The following is a 20,472-nucleotide window of genomic DNA, read 5'->3' as shown; positions in this document are numbered from 1 at the left end:
TTGTACACAAGAATGTGATTTGCATTTTTCTACCTAATTTACGGCACAAACCTTGACCTAATTCTGTTAAAAGAATTAATTTTTATCTCATCAGCTGTCATTCTACTTAATAAAGGGAAGACATAGCTGAATTTCAATGAATTGTCTGACTCTGTTCAGTTGAAGTTTTCGTTCGTGCGTAAGAAGTAAATCATTTGCCGTAGTAACTTCGCTGAGGATGTGAGACAAAAATGTTATTGACACACAGTGAACGAATATGATGGAGTTGGATTGTAGCTACAATGCAATTGAATCTTTATTTCAATACCTACATCAAATAGATTCACTTTAGAAAGCCAAAAGCCTTTTCAAGTTCGCAGAAGGAAAGGCAAAAATTACTTCATATGGCACAAGTGATTGTTTTCAAATCAGGCGCATTGCCGGAGCTGCGTGCTGAAACTGGCGCTCTTGGAGAAAGCCGCGCCTGGCCGCCCCCCTCGCCTGCTGCGCGCCCTAACTCTTCAACAACAACAACAACAGCCCCCCTCGCGTGTTTTCGTTTCATGCATAGTGATTTCAATTTCAATTTATGATATTTTATTAGTTTGTCTAGTGTTATCACTTGTGTTATTTACTTAGTGAAATATAAGGAGGCATTCACTTTTTTTAGTAACGGCAAAACATGAGCTGATGCCTGCCTAGCTGAAACTAGAAGCTAGAACAAGAAGCGTGATCTGAGATAGGTACATTTTTCGATTTTCCTGCTTCCATTTGAGGCTGAAGTCCTTTTTTTAAGATATGGTGAGTTATTTAACATTTGGACACATGGCAAAAAATTATTGCCTCCTAAGTGGCATCAGTGTGTGACCATCATAACTACCTACCTCTGCTGCTGCACTTCAGGGGGACGCCGGTGGGGCTGACACTAGCTTTCATTTTATAAACAAGATCTACAAGTTTTGCCACTTAAACCCCTACCCTTTTTCCTAGGAATGCATTAGTTTACACTTGGTGTCTCATTACTCACCATCATCCATTGTATTACAATGCAGCCAGATATCATATCAACCAAACATCAACATTGGAAGAACCTGTAATAAATTGACACCGCGTTTGATGTCTCTCAGATGATGAAGATTCTATATCGTCTGGCCAGTCATGTTCCATAACCTCAGCCGAGTCTCCACTGATCTTTAACGGGATTGGCCAGACGACGTAGAATATTTGTCGTCAGGGAGACATTGAATGCGGGGTAAGTGTTTTGCTCAGGTCACACACAATTTGCATATGATTTACCTGCACTTGCAGTGTACAGTGTGTTGTAGTGTAGTGTGTAGTGTGTTACTGATGAGTGCTGTGGTCAACATCCAAAATCAACTGAAGTGTGTTTGGTTTTCAGTATTCCCTGCAATACAAAAAGGAGAATGCTCATGATGACTGCATCTGGAGCTGTGCCTGGGGACGCTACAAGCCCAAGCCAGCAGATGAGCAGCCACCAGCAGAGTGAGTCCATTTCAAAGCTAAGTCATTCAGCCCTGAAATGCCTCCTGTTTCTGAAGAAGTTGATTTGTACAACTGTTTGATTCCTCTTGAATATTTGTTGTTGAGATTGTCTCATCTTTGTAAGTGGAAATAAATGAGACTGGTTAATTACCTTTCTATTTTATTTCATATGATCTTTTCAGAGCTTGGCAAATCACATTTAGTATTTTAGAATAAGAAAGCCATTCGCCCACAGCCCAGCTGATATTTATGAAATCAGCATCTTCTAGTTACTGTGAAGTTCAGCCAAATGTCCACAGACACAATATCAGTCTATCATGCTTCTCAAACTGTCAGTTCAAAAGCTACCATCACCACTCATGTTTTACCTCCTACTGTCTTGTCCAGGGAGACAGCAGCGGATGGTGACGCACCGCCGGCGCCCAAACCCCGCCTCCTGCCTGCCGACTACATCCTGACCGGGTCGCTGGACGACACGGTCAAGGTGTGGGAGTGGAACGAGGGCCAGCTGGCCCTGCGGCACACGCTCGAAGGTCATGCCCTCGGCGTCGTCTCCGTGGATATCGCCGCTGATGGCAACGGTGAGAGCTCGCGACGAATGCGGAGGCTAGGCTGCTGGGTTGGGTCATGGCAGAGCAGGGGTTAAGCGTGGCTATGATTATCTGTGGTTGAATGGTTGTTTGCACACTTCTGTAGGTATTTCTCGGTTCTGTTGGTACTTCGTTCAGGGAACGTAGAAGCTAATGCATTTAGTTTCACCATTTAACGAAATTGTAGCAGGCGCCATGAATGAGCTTGCACTATATTTTACGTATCATACTTGTATCATACTTAGCGACGACGAAGCTCGCTGTGCCTCGCCGTCCTCTGCCGGTCCGCCGGGCCGGGGGCCGCCGTCGTGGGGCGTCGTGGCGCCGCCTGGCTCGTGAATAGGTAGTAAACACACTGGCGACAGGCAGCGAGCGGTGCGCCGGACGCTAAATTTATTGACGGATCACGGGGGTGACAGATGTCTGCTATGGGAGAGTGCCTGGTGATGTTTAGAATGTGTGTAGCATGCTCGAGTGTGAGCTGCTACCGTGCTGCTGGGTTGATGTGTGCTGATGGATGGGTGTTCCGATCAATAAACGTGAGGGAAAAAAAAAAGCTCGCTGTGCCGGTATCGTTGAATATCACCAATGTAACTTAACACCTCTGTTCTGCGTCCGTCCAGTGGCCGCGTCCAGCTCCCTGGACTCGACCATTCGGCTGTGGGACCTCGGCACCGGCGGTCTGCTGAAAACGATCGACGCCGGTCCGGTCGAGTCGTGGTCGGTCTGCTTCTCGCCCGACTCGAAAATGGTGGCCACCGGCTCCCACCAGGGCAAGATTGTGGTTTACGGCGTCGAGTCGGGCAAACAGGACCAGAGCTTCGACACTCGCGGAAAGTTCGCATTCAGCATAGCCTACGTGAGTGATGCGCGGGCTGCGGAGCCGTTAGCTGCCAGGACGAGTGGTATGCGACTTTCAGATGATATAGAAGTCGTATTATTTCACCAATGATACTGCTTTAGACGCTGCTCAGCTGCAGCTTGCTGTTCTTGTGCAATATTTGGCGATTGGTTACACATAAAGTGGGTGTTTTACATACACAATACTGATCTTTCGGTTTATTACGGAAAGTTACGGCTAAGCACCCAAAATAGACTCACCTATCTTAGCAATACGGTTACGGTCGTAGATAGCATGAGTCATGCTACGACCTACTTAATAAGCTTAGAGCACGGTCACATCGTACGGGCATCGATTGTTTTATTTCGTTATCAGCGCCTTAACTGGTCCACAAGGTCAATCACTCTCTTCCCCTGGCCGCAGAGCCCCGACGGCAAGTACCTAGCCAGTGGCGCCATTGACGGCATCATCAACATCTTCGACATCGAGACGGGCCGACGACTGCACACGCTCGAGGGACACGCTATGCCTATCCGGTCACTGGCGTTCTCACCCGACTCCAAACTGCTCCTCACAGCATCTGATGACGGTCACATCAAGATGTATGACGTGTAAGTGTGAAGCGGTGTGGTATTAAGTGTTTAGTGAGTTTTCCGTCGGCGTCGGGGGGAGGAAGGGGTCTTGGTACATTATGTGGTGGGTAATTTACGATAGATATTTTGTTTCGTGAACGTAACAGCCTACTTGCATCGACCTGTGGTCGCCAAGTAGCGACATAACTACAATATTCATTCAATATTCATCGTGTTTTCGTTCGGTCTGACGATTGTCTCTTCTACCAGTTATTTTTAGCAATTGTCGCGTCCATGGGATAGCTTCATTTTCCCATTAACACCTCCCTTTTCCACAGGAACAACGCTGCGCTGGCGGGCGCGCTGTCTGGCCACTCGTCGTGGGTGTTGTCGGTGCATTTCGCCGACGACCACAAACACTTTGTGTCTAGCAGCGCCGACAGCACGGTCAAGGTGTGGGAGACGGCCAGCAAGAACTGTTTGCACACATTCCAGGAGCACTCGGACCAGGTCAGTGGTTATATAGGGATGATATGGATGAGATAATCCTGGAATAGTGACTGTACCGCTCAACTGCAGAGGATAGTTATGGGTGACATGTGATCAAGTGTATGTGAATGTGTTTGTGCCGAATGAAATGACTACCTCCCCCTCTCGCTGCTCGCCCGCAGTCCCCTGTGACCGCCCGCCACCGTTTGACGGTCCACCCCGGCCCCGCCAGGTGTGGTGCTCCCGGTACAGCCCCGCCTCGGAGCGCATCGTCTCCGTCTCGGACGACCGCAGCGTCCACGTCTACAGCTGTCCGCCCTGAGTCCGCCCGTCTCCGGAGGCACGGACCTACACTCCGCCGCGCCGTCCTCCCGTCCCCGCCGGTGACCGGTCGGGGGCTCCGGAACACCGGCCGGCCGGCTGTGACCTTTCTACCGCCACCAGGGGCGCGCCAGCCCCGCGCCAGGGCGGCGGAGCCAGTGAAACCGCGACGTGTTGTTATTATGTTTGTATTGTGAACGGCCGACGGGATAAACATGATCACTGGCTGACTGGAATGTGGAAGACGCAGTAGCTGATTGTTAGTACGCAAAAGGCACTGCCATACTCGATATATATGATAACTAGCTACTCTGACACGGACTACTATCGGACTTAGACCAGTTCAGCCCATCACATACACAATCACAATACACTACTCAATAGATAAACTGGGATGAAATGCGAGCCTATACACTAATGTTAGCATGCAAGGATATGACACCAGTAAGTACTTCAGGGGATATAAAATACACCATAAGCGCTAGGAGGCAAATATACATGACTGACATACAGATATTGCAATTAGATTACACACGCTCAATATGGGACAATAGGTTCTCGGCTAAGATATATCAAGATCAAGACATCACACAGCACAGATGGCAGCACGGATTCAAGGCACGCACTGACGCACGAGATATACCCATTTATCCACCATTTGATCCACGGGGGTCCTTTGTCAGACCTTCACGCACGACAGCACATCAGACTGCAAGAGCTGCTTGCTTTAAGGAGTTTCCAACTCCGCATTGACATACGCTCGTAACACATTACGAAGGCGCGCTTTTGTACAGCCTTCGTCGTGGCGCAGGCCGGTCGAAACGGACACTGGCAACGTCCGTAATTCACTCTGACTGGACGAGAGTCATTCGGGACGGAGGGAGAACATCTCGATCAGATGCCGGCAGGAGTCTCAGCCTGATAGAAGCAGCTTAGTCGTGGTACTCGGCTGCAGGGAGCCTCGCATGGGAGGGCTGCCTCGGGATGTCTCAGGCCTAGGGCGCTCGGTCACATGCCGTTTCAGACGACGTCCGCTGAATCACGTCCCGTCTCACACCATCACGTTTCGCGGCACGTGCTGCCGCGTGTCGCGCTCGGTCCGCTGCGACTCCCACCAAGTGGCCACCCGGTCGAAGCCCTGGCCGACGGTGCTGGAGACCTTGTCCGCCACGTCCGAGGCGGTCACGGATACCTGCGGGGACACGAGGGTCACAGGGGAGGTGAGGGACTGCTCCAGGTTTGACAAGCAATGGTTTATGTCTTTGTGATGAGTGTGGGTGCGGCCGAGGCACCAACCAAAATGACATGGATAGATACTTACGGAGCCGCAGGTGGGATCATGGAGGTGAGTGGTATCTGATGTAATGTGTGACCACTCATCACACGGAAGGCGTAGACTCGGTTAGATAAAAGATTACGGCAGCTGATCTGCTAGGCCCACAAAGACTTCTAACCATACACCAGCCCAGTCTCCGCGAACGTCTTAGTGAACAGTGGAAACGCTGATTACCAGCACCGGGTAATCGGACGTCACATTTAGACGGCAGGTGGAGCCACCAACCCCTCCAAGCCCCGCGGGCACTCCATGTGAGATAATTATGGCGTCCAACAGCCCATGACAATTACCCGTCTTTGGTGAAAGCCGAAAGCCATTGGTTACTCTGAGGCGCTGCGTTACCTAACGGCAATTAGACCGAGCCTGTGGGCGGGAGAGCGCGGTATCCACATCCTGCGGTGGTCTGCTTCTCTCACCTTCCGCTGCACCTCGCGCCAGTTTTCCGGGGAGGTGACCTTGGCCCACAGCGTGTCCGAGTCGGGTCGCTCCCAGGCCTCGACGCGCTGCTGGTCCAGGCTGGCCAGCCGCGGGAAGTACGTCAGCACCATGATCCTGCCGAACGCACCGTCATCGGTCAGACCGACTGAAGATTTCCTGCGCCAGAACGCAGACAGCGAAAACGCTGTACTCTGATGTGCTAGCAAGGACTCTCTATGATGGGTATAACAGGCAGCCGGTCACCGAAACAGCCTTGAGTATGTATAGTTCATAATAGTTCAAATAGTTGGGCTAGCTGTCATGTGCATTGAGCATACGTGAAACACGCAAACGCTTGTAAAATCGCAGGCATCGGGAACAACAGCACGCCTGTATTTTACCAAAAAGAGACACGGTAGCACTATTATCCGGACACAAAAATGAGGCCACCTCCGTGTAAAACATCAAAACGGAGAGTCGTACCACTGGGACATGCCGCCACCTGTTATCAGTGACCTGTTGCCACCTGTTACCACCTGTTATCAGGAAGCGTGTTGGGTAAGGACAGCATTATCCACGTTGGGCACGAAACAATCTACCACGATGATAAATATATAAACCCGTTAAAAAACGGCATATCTTGAATGCTTAACCCGGCAGTTGCTGGGGTATTTCGCCACCCACCATTTGCTGGGGGGGGGGGGGGCGTTAAACGCCCCCAGCCGATAACTCGAGAACCAATAGGCGCAGCGAAACGCACGAGGCGGCAAACGAAGGAGCGCGACGAGACGCTTCAGATGAGTACTTAAAAGTTGAATTGTGAGGTCACAGGTCGGGTCAAGGTCAGGTCAAACACCTGAAATCGGGCTTTCAGTAGCATGGACTTCAGGACTTCGCAATGGGCGCCTCTCGTCACAAACTCTGTCAAAACGGTGCACAATCCATCATATAAGGCCTACAAGAGTGTCAGCTCCATGTAGGGGTCAGTCAAGCATAGGTCAGGGTCAAGGTCAGGTCAAACGGGTAGGCACATATCCCCGAAAATCAAAACTGATATTCGCAACCTGTGACACATGTTTTATAGGTAATTTGGGGCGTAGAACACGATGGTGACATTCATTTTATCATATGTGTACGTGTTTGGCTCAAAAAGTTGAATTTAAGAAATGCATGTATCATGGTCGTGAAGTAGTCACGAAAAATTGCCAAGATTCAGTTCAAGATTATGGAAAATGCGGAACGATAATCAATAATCGAAGATAGCCATTTGATTGATCATGGTATTGGCAGTCTAATGGCGTTTACGGCATGTCTGTATGTCTATTCTGTGATTTTATATGATTTTTTGAACATATACCGTTTTTGGTCGAAAACTCAGAAATCATGACGTCACTTAAAACTCGATATCTCAAAAATTTTCCGACCGATTTTTTTTTAAACTTTGTCACAATAACCTTCAATCAATTCCCTACAGGTACCCAAAATTTGGCGCGCCTGCGGCGCTTTTATGCTATGGCCCGGCGAAAAAAGTGGGGGCGTTTAACGCCCCCCCCCCCCCCCCCAGCAACTCGCGGGTTAACAGTGCTGAGGCCTCTTGCACCAAAATCCTCTTGCACCAATGCTTGGATTATTTTGCATCGTATACCCAGTCCAAGTCTCAAATGTAACAATTTGTGTGCAAAATTTAGCAAGCACATGTAGGACTATGTAGTGGGCTATTGCAAACAAATTTACCACCGTTAGATTAGCTTATTCTGTAACCGGTTTTCCGATTTTACCTAGCTAGGTAGTTTGGTGCAAGAGGTCTCTGAGCGAACTAACTTAACTAATAAATAAATCATTATCCGAGAAAGGGCTAGGAATCTAACCAATGATCATTCTTTACAAACCTGTCAGGCGCCGGGCTAGGACCATTTTTTTTTTTTGTCTCATAAAACCGGTTGAGCGATCATCCAGAAGACTGACAGAGCAAGTGAAGGCCGGTCAGGTGATGCGAATGCCGCGCAAAGGGTCGCCGGTACCTACGAGCTGACAGCGCGCACACAGCAATAAGAATACCGCGGAGAAGCCTCAGCACAGAGCGAGGTTAAACCCAACACCTGGGGTCAGCAAGGCCGGGTGGGGCGACTGTTCCGTCGTTGCGTAATTCGGAGTCGGGGACGGACGTATTGGTATGCTTCAAGCGGGGTACTCGTTGACTACTGTCAGCCACAAGGTCAAACAACAGGCTCAGGTCCGGCTAAATGGCTAGTAAATTCTGCTGCAGTCGCGGCCACCCGCAGGCGCACGTAAACACAGCGCGGCACGCATCGGCAGGCGACTGCTGCGCCGAGCGAACGCAGACACGGACTAGTCAAGGACAGCGAATCCCTAAAAGGTTAACTTACCTTCAGCGTGTGCAGTGTGCAGGTGTGTTTGCGTGGAATGGAAACCAGTCCAGCTGTTTAAATATAGCTACACTGAGCAGGAAGTTTGTGAAAAAATACAAAAGGAAACTACACACTCGCGACAAATAGCCGTCCACACATAATAGCCGTCCTTCCACTATAAAAAGCCGCCCCCCCCCCCCCCGCCACTCCACAACAGTCGGCGCCGCTATTGCTCATCTGCTCATCACTTATCACACGAGGTAAGGCTGGGCCTTTGGGTACGGCGATCACTGACCTGTACCGATAGAGGTCACCCCGCGACGATCCGCCCACCAGCGACGGTACGCTCGGGTTGCCGATCATACTCAGGTGCCGGATGTTCGGGCAGTTGTAGCGCAGCGCCCGCAGGAACGGCTGTAGATCTGCGGTCAGGGAAAAGGGGAGGTAATGTCAGTCGGTGCCGCACTAAATGACCACGTGGGAGTGTCGCTAGCCAGGCGATGATAAACGACAGTTTAACTCAAACATTTACGCAGACAAATAGCTGTTCAGTTCTCAGGTGCCTGGTAGGAAGACAATGTTCAACTATCATGTGCTTGTTTAAAGTGGTTCTCCCTGGCCAGTGGCCATTGAATTAGCTTTGTGTGTCTGGTACTTTTGTGGCCTGCGTCCTACTTACAAACGAAGACAATCAACCTTTTTTTATAAATTTTGTCCGAACCTTTTGATGGGAAGGATTCACAAGGACAGAACCACCGCTAAGCGAAGCTTGTTGCGATGACCCTGCCCTCTACCCTCCGATCGCGCAATTCCGATTCTATGGCAGAATTTAGAGTCCAAAGTTTAACGTGCGCACAAAGCCGCGCACGGCCGGTCCCCTCGCTGACTTCGCCTGGCTACGGCCTGCCACCAACCGCAACCATACCTGTCAGGAGGCCCATAAATGTCGAGCGCCCGTCGCGCTTCGAACCCGGACTGTTATAACCGGGAACGCGTGCTCTCACCACGCGGAGTCCAACGCTCTAACCAACTGAGCTACGGGACCGGCGAAACCTAAAGCTTTTGTTTAAACAACGTCCACGTGGAACGCGATAGGAAGCAGATACGTAAACACAAAGCTATCGCTCAGAAAAGAAAAGAAAGACATGCTATCAACACTATACCACAACCTCCAGCCTCACTTTCTCCTCAGTCAGACTGCAGGTAGCATTCGTTCGTGACATTTGTCGACCCCCTATCGCGCGTCACAGAGCCCCGTATCAGACTGACCCTTGATCTTGTTGTGGTTGATCCAGAGCGTGGTGAGATGCGGCATTGGAGGCGGCAGGCTATGCGAAATCAGACGGTTGTGGTCCAGTACCAGTGTGGCCAGGCGCTCGAACCGCACCAGAAACTGCAGATTACTGCAAACAGAGCGACAGACACGATGTAAGACGACAGCCGATACTCGACCGAGTGTTTATCCGAATAACATCCGCCCCGGGTACGGGCTGTGCCGAGCGAATGGCACGCGGTCCTATGTACATACAAATGGGCGCTCGATGCCGATCTGTCTTTGTGAACCGCATGTCTCTGATTTTCAGACTGCGTCTGCGGAAAACGTTCTTAGTATTTGTAGAATACGCCTTCCGTACATCAAGACTGAGTACGGAAGGCGCCGCTTCTTTTACCGAACGGCCGACGCGTTTAACCGACTCCCTGCCTCTGTTACCATCTGTCGCATCGGAGCCTTCAAAAGACGCCTTCGTGGCCATTTAGTGGGTACTGGAGCCTGGAGGCAACAGATCTGTTGTCGAGTGATGGTGGATTAGGGTCAGAGTGGATGGGAAGCTTGGTTGCGATTGTGTGAACCTACCATCAGCCCAATGTGACTCGAGTCATGAAAAACCAGTGTATACATATGGACTGGATGTACTTTCGAAAATACAGATACAGATACAGATACAGAATATAGGATACATTCACAATCACAATACTGGAAGCATTTAGGATACCAGAAACATTTAAAATAGGAATCAAATGTGTAGGGCAAGGATAGAAACTGTACACTCTTCTTTGGCACAGTACCTAATACTGCATAAGCAGGATGGTTCCGAAATACATTCAGTGGGTGTATGTAAGGTGGCATTGGTGAGCGATATCAAATGCCATCCGCAGCGGGGCTGAAACCGGCTGGACCGGTGTCGCAGCGATGTCAAGCCGGGTAATCATTGAAACACAATGGCGGATCCAGCCCATATGTTTCGGTGGGAGAGGTCAGAGGGAGTTAAACAATGCATTTCAGCGCGTTTCTGCACTGTCGGAGGTAAAGTGTCAAACTTAGGTCGTTATTTAAGTTAAAGAAGGAAAAAGAATGCATCCAAGACGTATTCATGGCCAGGCCCACTGGCACCGTAACATCAGCGTAACAGGCGGAAAATGACCGAACCATCAAGACTGTGCTGTCAAGCGGTGCCAGAACTCTCACATTAGTCGAGCTACAGAAGCCTTATCCAGCCCCCCCCCCCGTGACTCACCTAATCCCACCCAGTCCCGGCCTCCGGGAACCCAGCTCCGGCCTCCGGGGACCCGACTTCGGCCTCCACTAAAACCATCCACACCAGGAATGTGGGCCGCTTCGGTTTATTCGAAACCCATCCCCTAGGGCGCCAATGTCCGTCCGGATTAGATGAGTGCAAGATAACAGTCGCACTCATAGCCATTAAGAAACGACTGCTGTCGGAGAGCTAGCCCTGTCGCATACACTCGCCGACATGACTTTCCTCTCAGTTTTCAATGCAGGTGGGTTCAAAACGCCAGCAACGGTGCGGCGCGGACACCTAACCTCGTAAACCGGTAGAGGTCACACGACGCAGGGGATTGCTGCAAAACGGCGTACCAGAGAAGAGGAGAGGTGAGGAGAGAGAGCACGCGGCACATCAGCCATGTCGTCATTGCACTACAGGTCAACTGCAGCGATATGGGACTGGGGGGGGGGGGGGGGGAGCCAATACGGAGATGGGGATCGGCTGTCGCTCAGCTTTCTACTCCCTACAAACTGAAGGAATCTGTTAATGAGGCAGATCATGGGAACAACAACCCTAAGGGGACGTCGATATGTGATGAGGCTATTGATAACACCAAACGGCTTCCAGGCGACGCATCCAAACGACTTCTCGAAAAGGTTCTGCCCGACGGACACAAACAAGCTGGCGTTGGGCTCTCCCCTCCGCCTCAGGCGTAATGGCAGATTTCACAACATGCCCCTTGGTTTGATTGATCTCCCAATGTCCCAATCATGTGCCGGGCCGTGAGGTAGGATCGAGCGCAAGCCACGCAGCGTTTGCTATGATAAAATATGCTAATGTATGGCCGACGGCGGCTACAGGGAGAAGACACCTATGCACAGAATACGGTAATGGCAGGCGCGGATACAAGGGGGGGGCATGGGGGCCATGGCCCCCCCCCCCTTGGCCGATTTTTTTCAAAAATAAAATAAAAAGTTAAAAAGTTAAAAAGCTGAAAAGGGGGCCTCCTGAAAATAAAGTGGCCGAAATCCGATGAGTTTTTTTTTAACCTACCCACTTAGTTATTTCTTAGAAGACTAGCTGAGAAGACTTCTTTGTTAGAAGATTGGTAAAGCTTTTCATAACTTGGAGGTCTCTTATACTCACAGAGATGACCACTTTTACAGGGCCTCCTAACCTGCACAGAGGGCCTCCAAGCCTGCACAGATGTTGAGATGTTGCCTGAACAGCTAGATAAGCTCAATAGACGCAGTTTTTTTGGGGGGGCCAACAAGTGGGAAGATGGGGCCTCCAACAGGTGGGATTATGGGGGGGGGGCCTCCTGGTTTCTAATGGCCCCTCCTTGGAGATTTTCTGGATCCGCCCCTGGGTAATGGCATACCCGTTATCGAACTAATGGACCTATGCACAAGCTTATGGTTCTCTTCAAAGTCAAACTGTTGACCAAATACGCAGCATCATTCATCTGAAAAGTTAAACAAACCATTGAGCTCGGGAACGACAATATAACCACGTTGTAATTGCCGTCATATGGACCTCTGAAGACTGGTATCATGACGTGTTATAACTGTTAGATAAGGGGGCAGCAGGACTCACCTGATCTTGTTGTGACTGAGGTCCAGGTAATTGATGGTGGCGCCATGCTGGTCGGCCACGTAATTTGATACGTCGCGCAGATCCCGGTAGGCCAGGCTGAGCGCCTTCTGGTCGGCGCCCTGCGCCGGCTCGTGGCGAAACTCGGCGGCGTCACCCATCTCTCTGCCCCGGGGCACGGCTTCCTCCGGCGGATCGGCTCGCAGCGACGGCAGCTGCAGCACAGTGGCGCTGGCACCGGCGGCCGCCAACATGTAAACACTGTCCTCGGCGGTCAGCATGGCGGCGGCGGTCAGGGGCGCACACAGGGAGGCCGACGGCGGCGGCCGGCGCGGTGCTGCCGCCGTGCCCGCTCCAGCGCCACCAAGGTCCCGGCGGCGACTGGACCGGCGCACTATGGTTGGAAACGGCCTCACGGATGGCCGTGGGCAATTTCGGAATATATGTATATTTGGGGTGTCATTCTGTTGGAAATTGATGAAATGTTTTGAATAGGGCAAAAAAATTTATTTAGTTGCACATTTAGTCTCCATTATTGTACGTGGAATCGGGAGTTTCTGATAGTGGCTTTTTTGGTGCGCCGTCAAAGGTTTAAACAACCGCGCTGGTGATAGCATGTGGAGTACCTCCATGACGTTGTAAAACTGGATTATTATGTATCAAAATAATCCTTGTTATGTTGGCTATCGAGTGGAGTGACTCTTTTTCCCATGCGTGTTCAAAATCAGGAACGGCATTGCATTCTGTTTGCAGTGTCACCACAGCAATATTTGCAAAATTACGTTTATGTTTCATTGGACATACAAAAAGTTCTCCATCGACCTCCATTGAGCTTTTTGGCAGAATAAATCTCTGTTCAATTCTGCGTAAGGGGAACGTAAAAGCAGACTGCGCACTTGTGCGCAAAATCGTCCGTGAAGCTTCATCTCCCGAGGCGTACCTACCCGTCGCTTCGTTAGCACCAGGTCGGCTCGTCAGTCTTGCAATCGCTTATCCTTATAAATGATGGTAAGAAGCAGGGTTGCGGAGTCGTGGTGGCGCCAAATCCGACTCCGACTACGACTCCGACTCCTGACTCGTTGCCATGACTCCAGCCAACTCTGTCTCCGACTCCGGACCCCTGCCAGTGTTTCGGAGTCGTGATGGAGCTGTTCCGATTCGGACCGACTCCGACTTCCACTGCGGGCTCCTGACCGACCCCGACTCCGACTCCTGGCTCGTTGCCACGACTCTGGGCGACTCTGACTCCGACTCCGACTCTGACTCCGACTCTGACTTCGACTCCGCACCCCTCGTAAGAAGTAACTGCTCGCCCCTGCACCTGGAGTATGGATATCGTGCAAACGTGTATGGATATCCTGGAGTATGGATATGGATATCCACCGACAGAGCAGACATACAGACATGCTGTAAACGCCATTACACTGCCAATACCATGGCAAATCAAATGGCTATCTATGGTTTTTGATCATCGTTCTACATTTTCCAAAATCTTGAACTGAATGTTGGCAATTTCTCGTGGTTAGGTACTTCACGACCATGATGCATGCATTTCTGAAATTGATCTTTTTTCAACCAGCCACGTACTCGTATGATAAAATGAATGTCACCATCGTGTTCTACGCCCAAAAGTACCCATAAAACATGTGTCATGCATGGGCTGCGAATAGGTACCAGTTTTAATTTTCGGGGTTATGTGCTTACCTGATTGACCTGACTTTGACCCTGGCCAGTGGCCTATGTTTGACTGACCCCTACATTGATCTGACACTCTTTTAGCACTTATATGAAGGGTTGTGACAGTTGTGACAGCTGTGACAGATTGTTTAGGACCAACTGATGACTGAATTTATTTAGGACCAACTGATGACGATGTAATCGAAACGCGAAACGCGAGGCACCGATTGCGAGGTTCTAAAGTCCATGCTACTGAAAGCCCGATTTCAAGTGTTTGACCTGACCTTGACCCGACCTGTGACCTCGAAATTCAACTTTAAAGTATTCATGTGAATCGTCTCGTCGCGTTCTTCTTTCGTTTGCCGCGCCTCGTGCGTTTCGCTGCGCCTATTTGTTCGCGAGTTATCGGCTGGGGGCGTTGAACGCCCCCCCCCCCCCGGCAAACGGCGGATGGGGAAATACCCCAGCAACTACCGGGTTAATCTGACGCATGTTTTGTCATTTGATCGTCATTTTATTTCTTACTTTTTTGCCCAATCTAAAAAAATCATAAATACTCTTTCTCCAAATTTTTGACCCTTTATGACCAATAGTAAGACACTGTGCGTCACTACGTTGATATTTCTCGCCCTAAAGCATAACAACAATATCCATTCAGTAAAAGCAGTATTCAAAACATGTTCAAAATGCCTCGCGATATCGATAACATAACGAAAGACATAGGCGACTTATAACATACTTGCAATGATGACGTCACACACGCGTGACGTGACGTGACCTCGTCATTTCTGAGTTACTGTATGATGCACGAAAGACACTGGTATACCTATGCAAAGTTTCATCGCAGTCGGTCTACGCATTAACAAGTTATGGGCAAAACATTTTTTCGCGTTGACCCCCGGCCATCCGTGAGGCCGTTTCCAACCATAGTGCGGCGGCTGGAGCGGACCGGACAGAGGAGCGGGACGGGGCTGGGGCCTGGAACTAGCCACCGGTTATGTAACCGTCGCACAGTCGCCGACACCGATTGGATGCTAGCTCGGACCAATGGAGGGGAGGGCTGCATACAGAAAGGTTGCAGACGCAGAAAGGTGGCGTACGGCGTACCAAGCTGATGCGTGAAAAATATAGATTATGATATCATAAAAAACGCTTATTAGGGGTGATACAAAAAAGAGTCATTGACATTAATCGGAGTCGGGGTCTCTGTCTCCGACACCGACAGCTGTCAATGCACTGACATGGCCTATGGGCGCAATCCTGGGTTACTTGTAACCACGCCGGTAAAGAGGGATAAATTGATGCACTGCTTCCTCTGCGTTTCTGAGCTGAATGCCGCACGGGTTGTACGAGCCCGCTAAAATTTCAGCATTCTATAGGGGAGAACCGTCCAAAACGCCCCCTTAACACTGTGTGTCACCGCTACACTGGTTATTTCACCATGCGTCATCAGGTATTTTAGGTCTTATCTTTCGACTATTGAGCAAAATAATGCGCAAGGCACTCGGATGTTGCATTCCGGCAAGAATGAGCTTTTGCAAGACCTCTGCAAACGGGGCCTTTTTTGTACATTACAGGTATTGTAAAACGCCCCACTTTGGCTGTCACCTGTTGATGACTTTCGTTTGCACAAATATTTTTTTAATACATTAGTCCGAACCTATTGAATGGAAGGATTCACAAGGACAGAGCCCACGTTAAACGAAGCTTGTTGCGTTGACCCTGCCCTCTACCCTCCGATCGCGCAATGCCGGTTCTATGGCAGAATCTGGAGTCCAAATTTTAACGTGCGCACATAGCCGCGCACGGCCGGTCCCCTCACTGACTTCGCCTGGCTATGGCCTGCCATCTACCGCAACCATACCTGTCAGGAGGCCCATAAACGTCAAGCGCCCGTCGCGCTTCATACCCGTACTGATGTAACCGGGAACGCGTGCTCTCACCACGCGGAGTCCAACGCTCTACCGACTGAGCTACGGGACCGGCGCGGCGGCATATACTGTGTACTGTTTAATAAATCTAAGTGTTTTGCTGAGGTTACACACAGTTTACATATGACTTACCTGCGTTTAATATTGCATTTAATATTGCATTTACCTAATACTTCGTTTTTAACCGTACTATTCTACTGTTTAGGTATGTAAGTAGAATCGTATTAAGGTCAGTAGCATGGCCTTCGGAAAATATAGTTAGATGGAGTACCGTTTCGAAAACAAACGATACTTCAGCATTTACAAGCAAAGTTACCTATCTCGCTCAATAAACTGACCCATTGCAAAAAAAAAAACACCGTTTCCAATATTTTTGTCACCTCTTTACGCGACAGCAACAATGCATCGCAATGCATTGCGAATGCCACTTTTGGAATGTAAGACATTTTTACATGTAAAAATGGTATGGGCGGGCGTTTTAGAAACCAGGTGCCGGGGCGTTTTGCGCTGCCTCTGTGTGGCGACATATCTGATAAAGCAGCAAACATGGAACAGTCATTTCGCACTACCTTTGGAAGACAATGAACTAGTCTTGCTTACCGAAGCATCTCAGATCAAAGTGACAACTGAACAGCGAATTAATGTCGTTTTATGACAGATATTTTTAAGGAATCTCGTAAAATCATGTTTTTGGCAATAAAATCAGCCCAATGATAATGGCGCCCACCAAACTTCATCAGCATTTTGCCTCCACAGGGCACAGCACCATGTTTCACCTGTGATGTTTATAAAAGGAAGGAAACAATTGTGTCATAAATAAGGGGATGAGCGTTTTACCTACCCTGGGCGTTTTACACGGTTCTTCCCTAAGCATTTTCGCATATGTTCTGGTGACAACATCAACGGGTCATGTGAGGACATCGGCGCATGAAACGACATTCGAAGACCGGCAAAAAAAAAAAGAAGGCGAGGCGAAAGACCGATATCCAAACTATTGGTGACGATGACGACCTGAGGGTAAAGTCTGCTCATCTGAGATAGAGAGTCAGAGACTAGAACGATTTGCTATTGTTCTTTTTTTTTTTTTAGCTGCCCCGTCGCTTCAATGGGAATAACGGCACCCTGCTTGAGCCGAGACCACAAATCGAAGGCCAGAAGCTTCGATGCGGAGAAAAGTTGCTCGGTTCGAAGGGGCCAAATTACACTTGGTCTCTAGGACTGGGACCAAATTATGAGGTAAGGTCGCATTCTTATTTTATCAATGCCAAATCAAACCAACGCAAAATATACGTTAAAATAATTATTTACGTCCGGCACGCGTTTGAGCTATTACCACTATCACGGGCAAGCTAGTAGCTACGGCTCATATTCCAATGCACATTCCTGGAGTTGGAGTTGAAGCAGCTTGAACAACTTCTGGCTCGTTACCACGACTCCGGGCGAGTCCCACTCCGAGTCCGGCTATCTTTCTAGTTGAGGGTTATTTGCCATTGGGTCTACAGTGCAGGAATATTTCTATCTCGCACTCCACTGAGATGCAAAGATAAGGTCTCGAGGGTTCATAGCTAAAAATCAAGAGTTCAAGTGATGATGGGTCAATAATCGAACCATTTTTTAACGGTTGTTTGTGTGTGAAACTTATGAAATATTAAAACAAAGTACTCTAAATCTATTTTTCCATAGATGAGAACATTTAAAATATAATAATAATGTTGAATTATAATAATAATAAACCTCAACGTAGAAAGATATATGATTCCTCATGACTCACTCGTGGAAGATCGGATATCTTTTCTTCGCGTGTTTCAGAAAAACCTCGCTCCCTCCTTCGTCGCTCGGTTCTTCAGTAACCCGCTTGGAAAAAATATCCTTATCTTCCACTCGGAGCCATGAAGAATCCTCTATACCTATATCATGGATGACCTATATCATCCAGACAGTGTTCTGGGGTCTTGGACGCTCTCCCATGTTTGAGCATCCGAACAAGTTGATGTTTCCATGGAAAAAAACAATGCCACAATATGTGCAGCACATTGTAGAGTCGTACCGTGAAAAGGTCGGAAGTTTCCTGGCCACAGAAATCTGCGGAGCGGTGTGTTCGAGGCTAGCAGGCGTCAGCGTTAGCAGGCGTCAGCGAGGGCCGGGCAGCGTAGCAGCACGTGTTTCAGCACATCAGCCTCTTTTCGGTACACAGTGCAGAGCACCGCGGGGCACCGCTTGTCTGGGCACTGCTAGCACGCCGTGGAGGGGAGACGGCCAATTCCGGATTCGGTGCACGCACTGGAACGAGCAGCCCCAGTGGCCCACTGTCATCTTGTGCACCGAAATGGCGTCCTCTTGGTCCTCCCCAGGGATGGGGAGTGGCAGCGTGCTCCCGAAGAGTGGCTTAAATAATGACTCGGACCAGTTGTCATGCCATTGACGTGAGGCCGCAGGCGCACAATGAAAAATTCAGCGGCCAGCATGCGCTGAATTTGGTGCATATGAAGTTATGCTGGACAAGCACTTAAATTTTTGGCACATACCCGCCACTACGCCGAACACTCTGCACAGCACAGCGTGTATTTTTTCCAGCCTGGTCGTAGCATGAGTTCTGACGTCACTGATGTGTGCCATCAGCATCTCAATTTAGACACTACTTGTTGTAGATTTACATGCCACAATAGTCGAAAGATTTATAACATTACAATATATTCGTTGCTACCTTCCCATCTGATTTATTATTGGTTTTAAAGGTTCTAGGTTCTATATTGTGTTCAACACTATGAGCCTTGAAAATCAAGCAAATGATCTACAGCTTACCTCGGTACCTAATACAAATTGAAATTGAATGAAATAATTGACAACTTAAACACTGAAAAGTGATAAAAATTGCGCAAAATTAACGTGAAACTCGTAAAACTATTCACGCAATATTTCCTTATATTGAGACTAAAGTGGCGCAATCTTACTCAAATAGTTTCACGCGGCTTGGATTTTATCGTCACAAAACCCACTTCACTTTGCATGGGGCTACTGCCATAAAATCGATTTTTTTATCCATTCATTCATTCATTCGTTTATTGACCTTGGGTATCGGGGGGGGGGGGGAGAGACACAAACGCGAACATGGCACATTAAAACGATGCAAGCAAGACAGGATAAAATACATTAAAAACAACCCTCAGTCCATCAATGATCTCTAGCGATTCGGCGCGGCGCGGGCTAACCGCCCGTGGGACCTCGGAAGTCGGAACCATCTCGACTCCGGGCCTAGATATTTGTAAGCAACATATAACGCGCAATCGGCAATCGATGAGTACAGACGAAACGTTCGGCAAACGGCGGACACTACTTGAAGGCTCTAAGGACGTCGTAACAGAGTTTCGGGGCATTAACATTCGTGCACATTGATAGAACGTCGGGGAGGGAATCGGCCTCGTTAAAGCTTGAGACGTTGCGTGTCAGCCTACATTGTCGTATGACATGATCCTCATCCTGTACGAACGGACCACACGAACATAGGCGTAGGTCTCTCGGCGTGTGAGACCATCTCCCCGTCTCGACCCGGAGGCGGTGTGAGCCCAGCCTGAGGCGAGAGAACGCCAGCCGGTGTGGTTCGAATGTGTGCGAGTGTGAAGACGTTTTTGTTTGGTAGATAATTTGCGCATCTAGTGAGGGATTTATCGATTTGTACGCGACTGCTCTGGAGTTTGTCGCACCCCTGATGCGCGCCTTCACCTCGGATAGAGCGGCCACGGGTGAGCTCAGGTGCGGGGAGCCCAGAAGCTTCTCAATATACTGGCCCATGGGGCAGGCATGCACGCGCGCGAGCTCGATGGCCTTCTGCACAGGGCTACCCTCAAAGTGTGTGCTGGCTTGGAGCTTCATCAGAAAGTTTCGCTGCATCTGGCCTACCCTAGCAGAGAGAGGTGGGATGCCGGTCTCGACATAAATCAGATCAGACGGGGTCTGATACCGTACCCCGACCAGATCCTTCAGCGTGTGCTGGTACATCTGATCCACCGGCTTAAGGGAGTCCGTCATCCACGTCTCGCAGCTGTACAGAATGCTGGCGTTAAGAGCGCTGTCCCACACGGCCTTCTTTACGGTGAACGGGGCCTCATTGTTCTTCCGGAGAAAACTGCGGAACTTCCTAACCTGACACTGCTTTAGCTCCATCTGCTCGCTGACCTGTTTGTGAATCGAGGCGTTCGAAATCGGAGAGCCGAGGTACACGTATGATTTGGTATGCTGGATGGCAATGTTGTGAACCACGAGTGGCTCTGTGTCTCTAGTGTGTACCGTCATGAATTTGGACTTATCTGGATGTAGCTGCATGTTCAGCTCGTTACAAGTGCTGATGAG

The 20,472-nt window shown here is 49.5% G+C and overlaps 2 protein-coding genes across 11 annotated transcripts; one reads left to right on the top strand and one right to left on the bottom strand.

Annotated features, from left to right (window-relative positions):
- Window positions 1-475: 475 nt before the first annotated feature.
- Window positions 476-4,525, top strand: LOC122390751 (WD repeat-containing protein 61-like). The gene is made up of 7 exons (XM_043383992.1): window positions 476-780; window positions 1,379-1,482; window positions 1,870-2,063; window positions 2,696-2,931; window positions 3,337-3,524; window positions 3,824-3,995; window positions 4,207-4,525. The coding sequence occupies exons 1-7, from the start codon at window positions 778-780 to the stop codon at window positions 4,294-4,296; spliced, it is 987 nt and encodes a 328-aa protein (XP_043239927.1). The 5' UTR covers window positions 476-777; the 3' UTR covers window positions 4,297-4,525.
- LOC122390750 (leucine-rich melanocyte differentiation-associated protein-like) lies at window positions 4,468-19,114 on the bottom strand. 10 transcript variants are annotated; one of them, XM_043383986.1, is made up of 7 exons: window positions 18,928-19,114; window positions 18,173-18,405; window positions 12,521-12,778; window positions 9,687-9,820; window positions 8,713-8,839; window positions 6,048-6,183; window positions 4,468-5,487 (listed from the first exon to the last, which is right to left on the bottom strand). In XM_043383986.1, the coding sequence occupies exons 3-7, from the start codon at window positions 12,769-12,771 to the stop codon at window positions 5,347-5,349; spliced, it is 789 nt and encodes a 262-aa protein (XP_043239921.1). In that variant the 5' UTR covers window positions 12,772-12,778; window positions 18,173-18,405; window positions 18,928-19,114; the 3' UTR covers window positions 4,468-5,346. The 10 variants fall into 10 exon arrangements, with proteins under 10 accessions (XP_043239921.1, XP_043239924.1, XP_043239923.1 ...); XM_043383989.1 differs by having other exon boundaries at window positions 12,521-12,748; window positions 18,928-19,085; XM_043383988.1 differs by lacking the exon at window positions 18,928-19,114 and adding an exon at window positions 18,651-18,833.
- Window positions 19,115-20,472: the final 1,358 nt, after the last annotated feature.

Source organism: Amphibalanus amphitrite, unplaced genomic scaffold (assembly GCF_019059575.1).
Source record: "Amphibalanus amphitrite isolate SeventyFive unplaced genomic scaffold, NRLGWU_Aamphi_draft 000407F_arrow, whole genome shotgun sequence".
Taxonomy (NCBI): domain Eukaryota; kingdom Metazoa; phylum Arthropoda; class Thecostraca; order Balanomorpha; family Balanidae; genus Amphibalanus; species Amphibalanus amphitrite.
The sequence above is the reverse complement of the archived record's forward strand: the minus strand, read 5'-3'. Positions and strand labels throughout refer to the sequence as shown.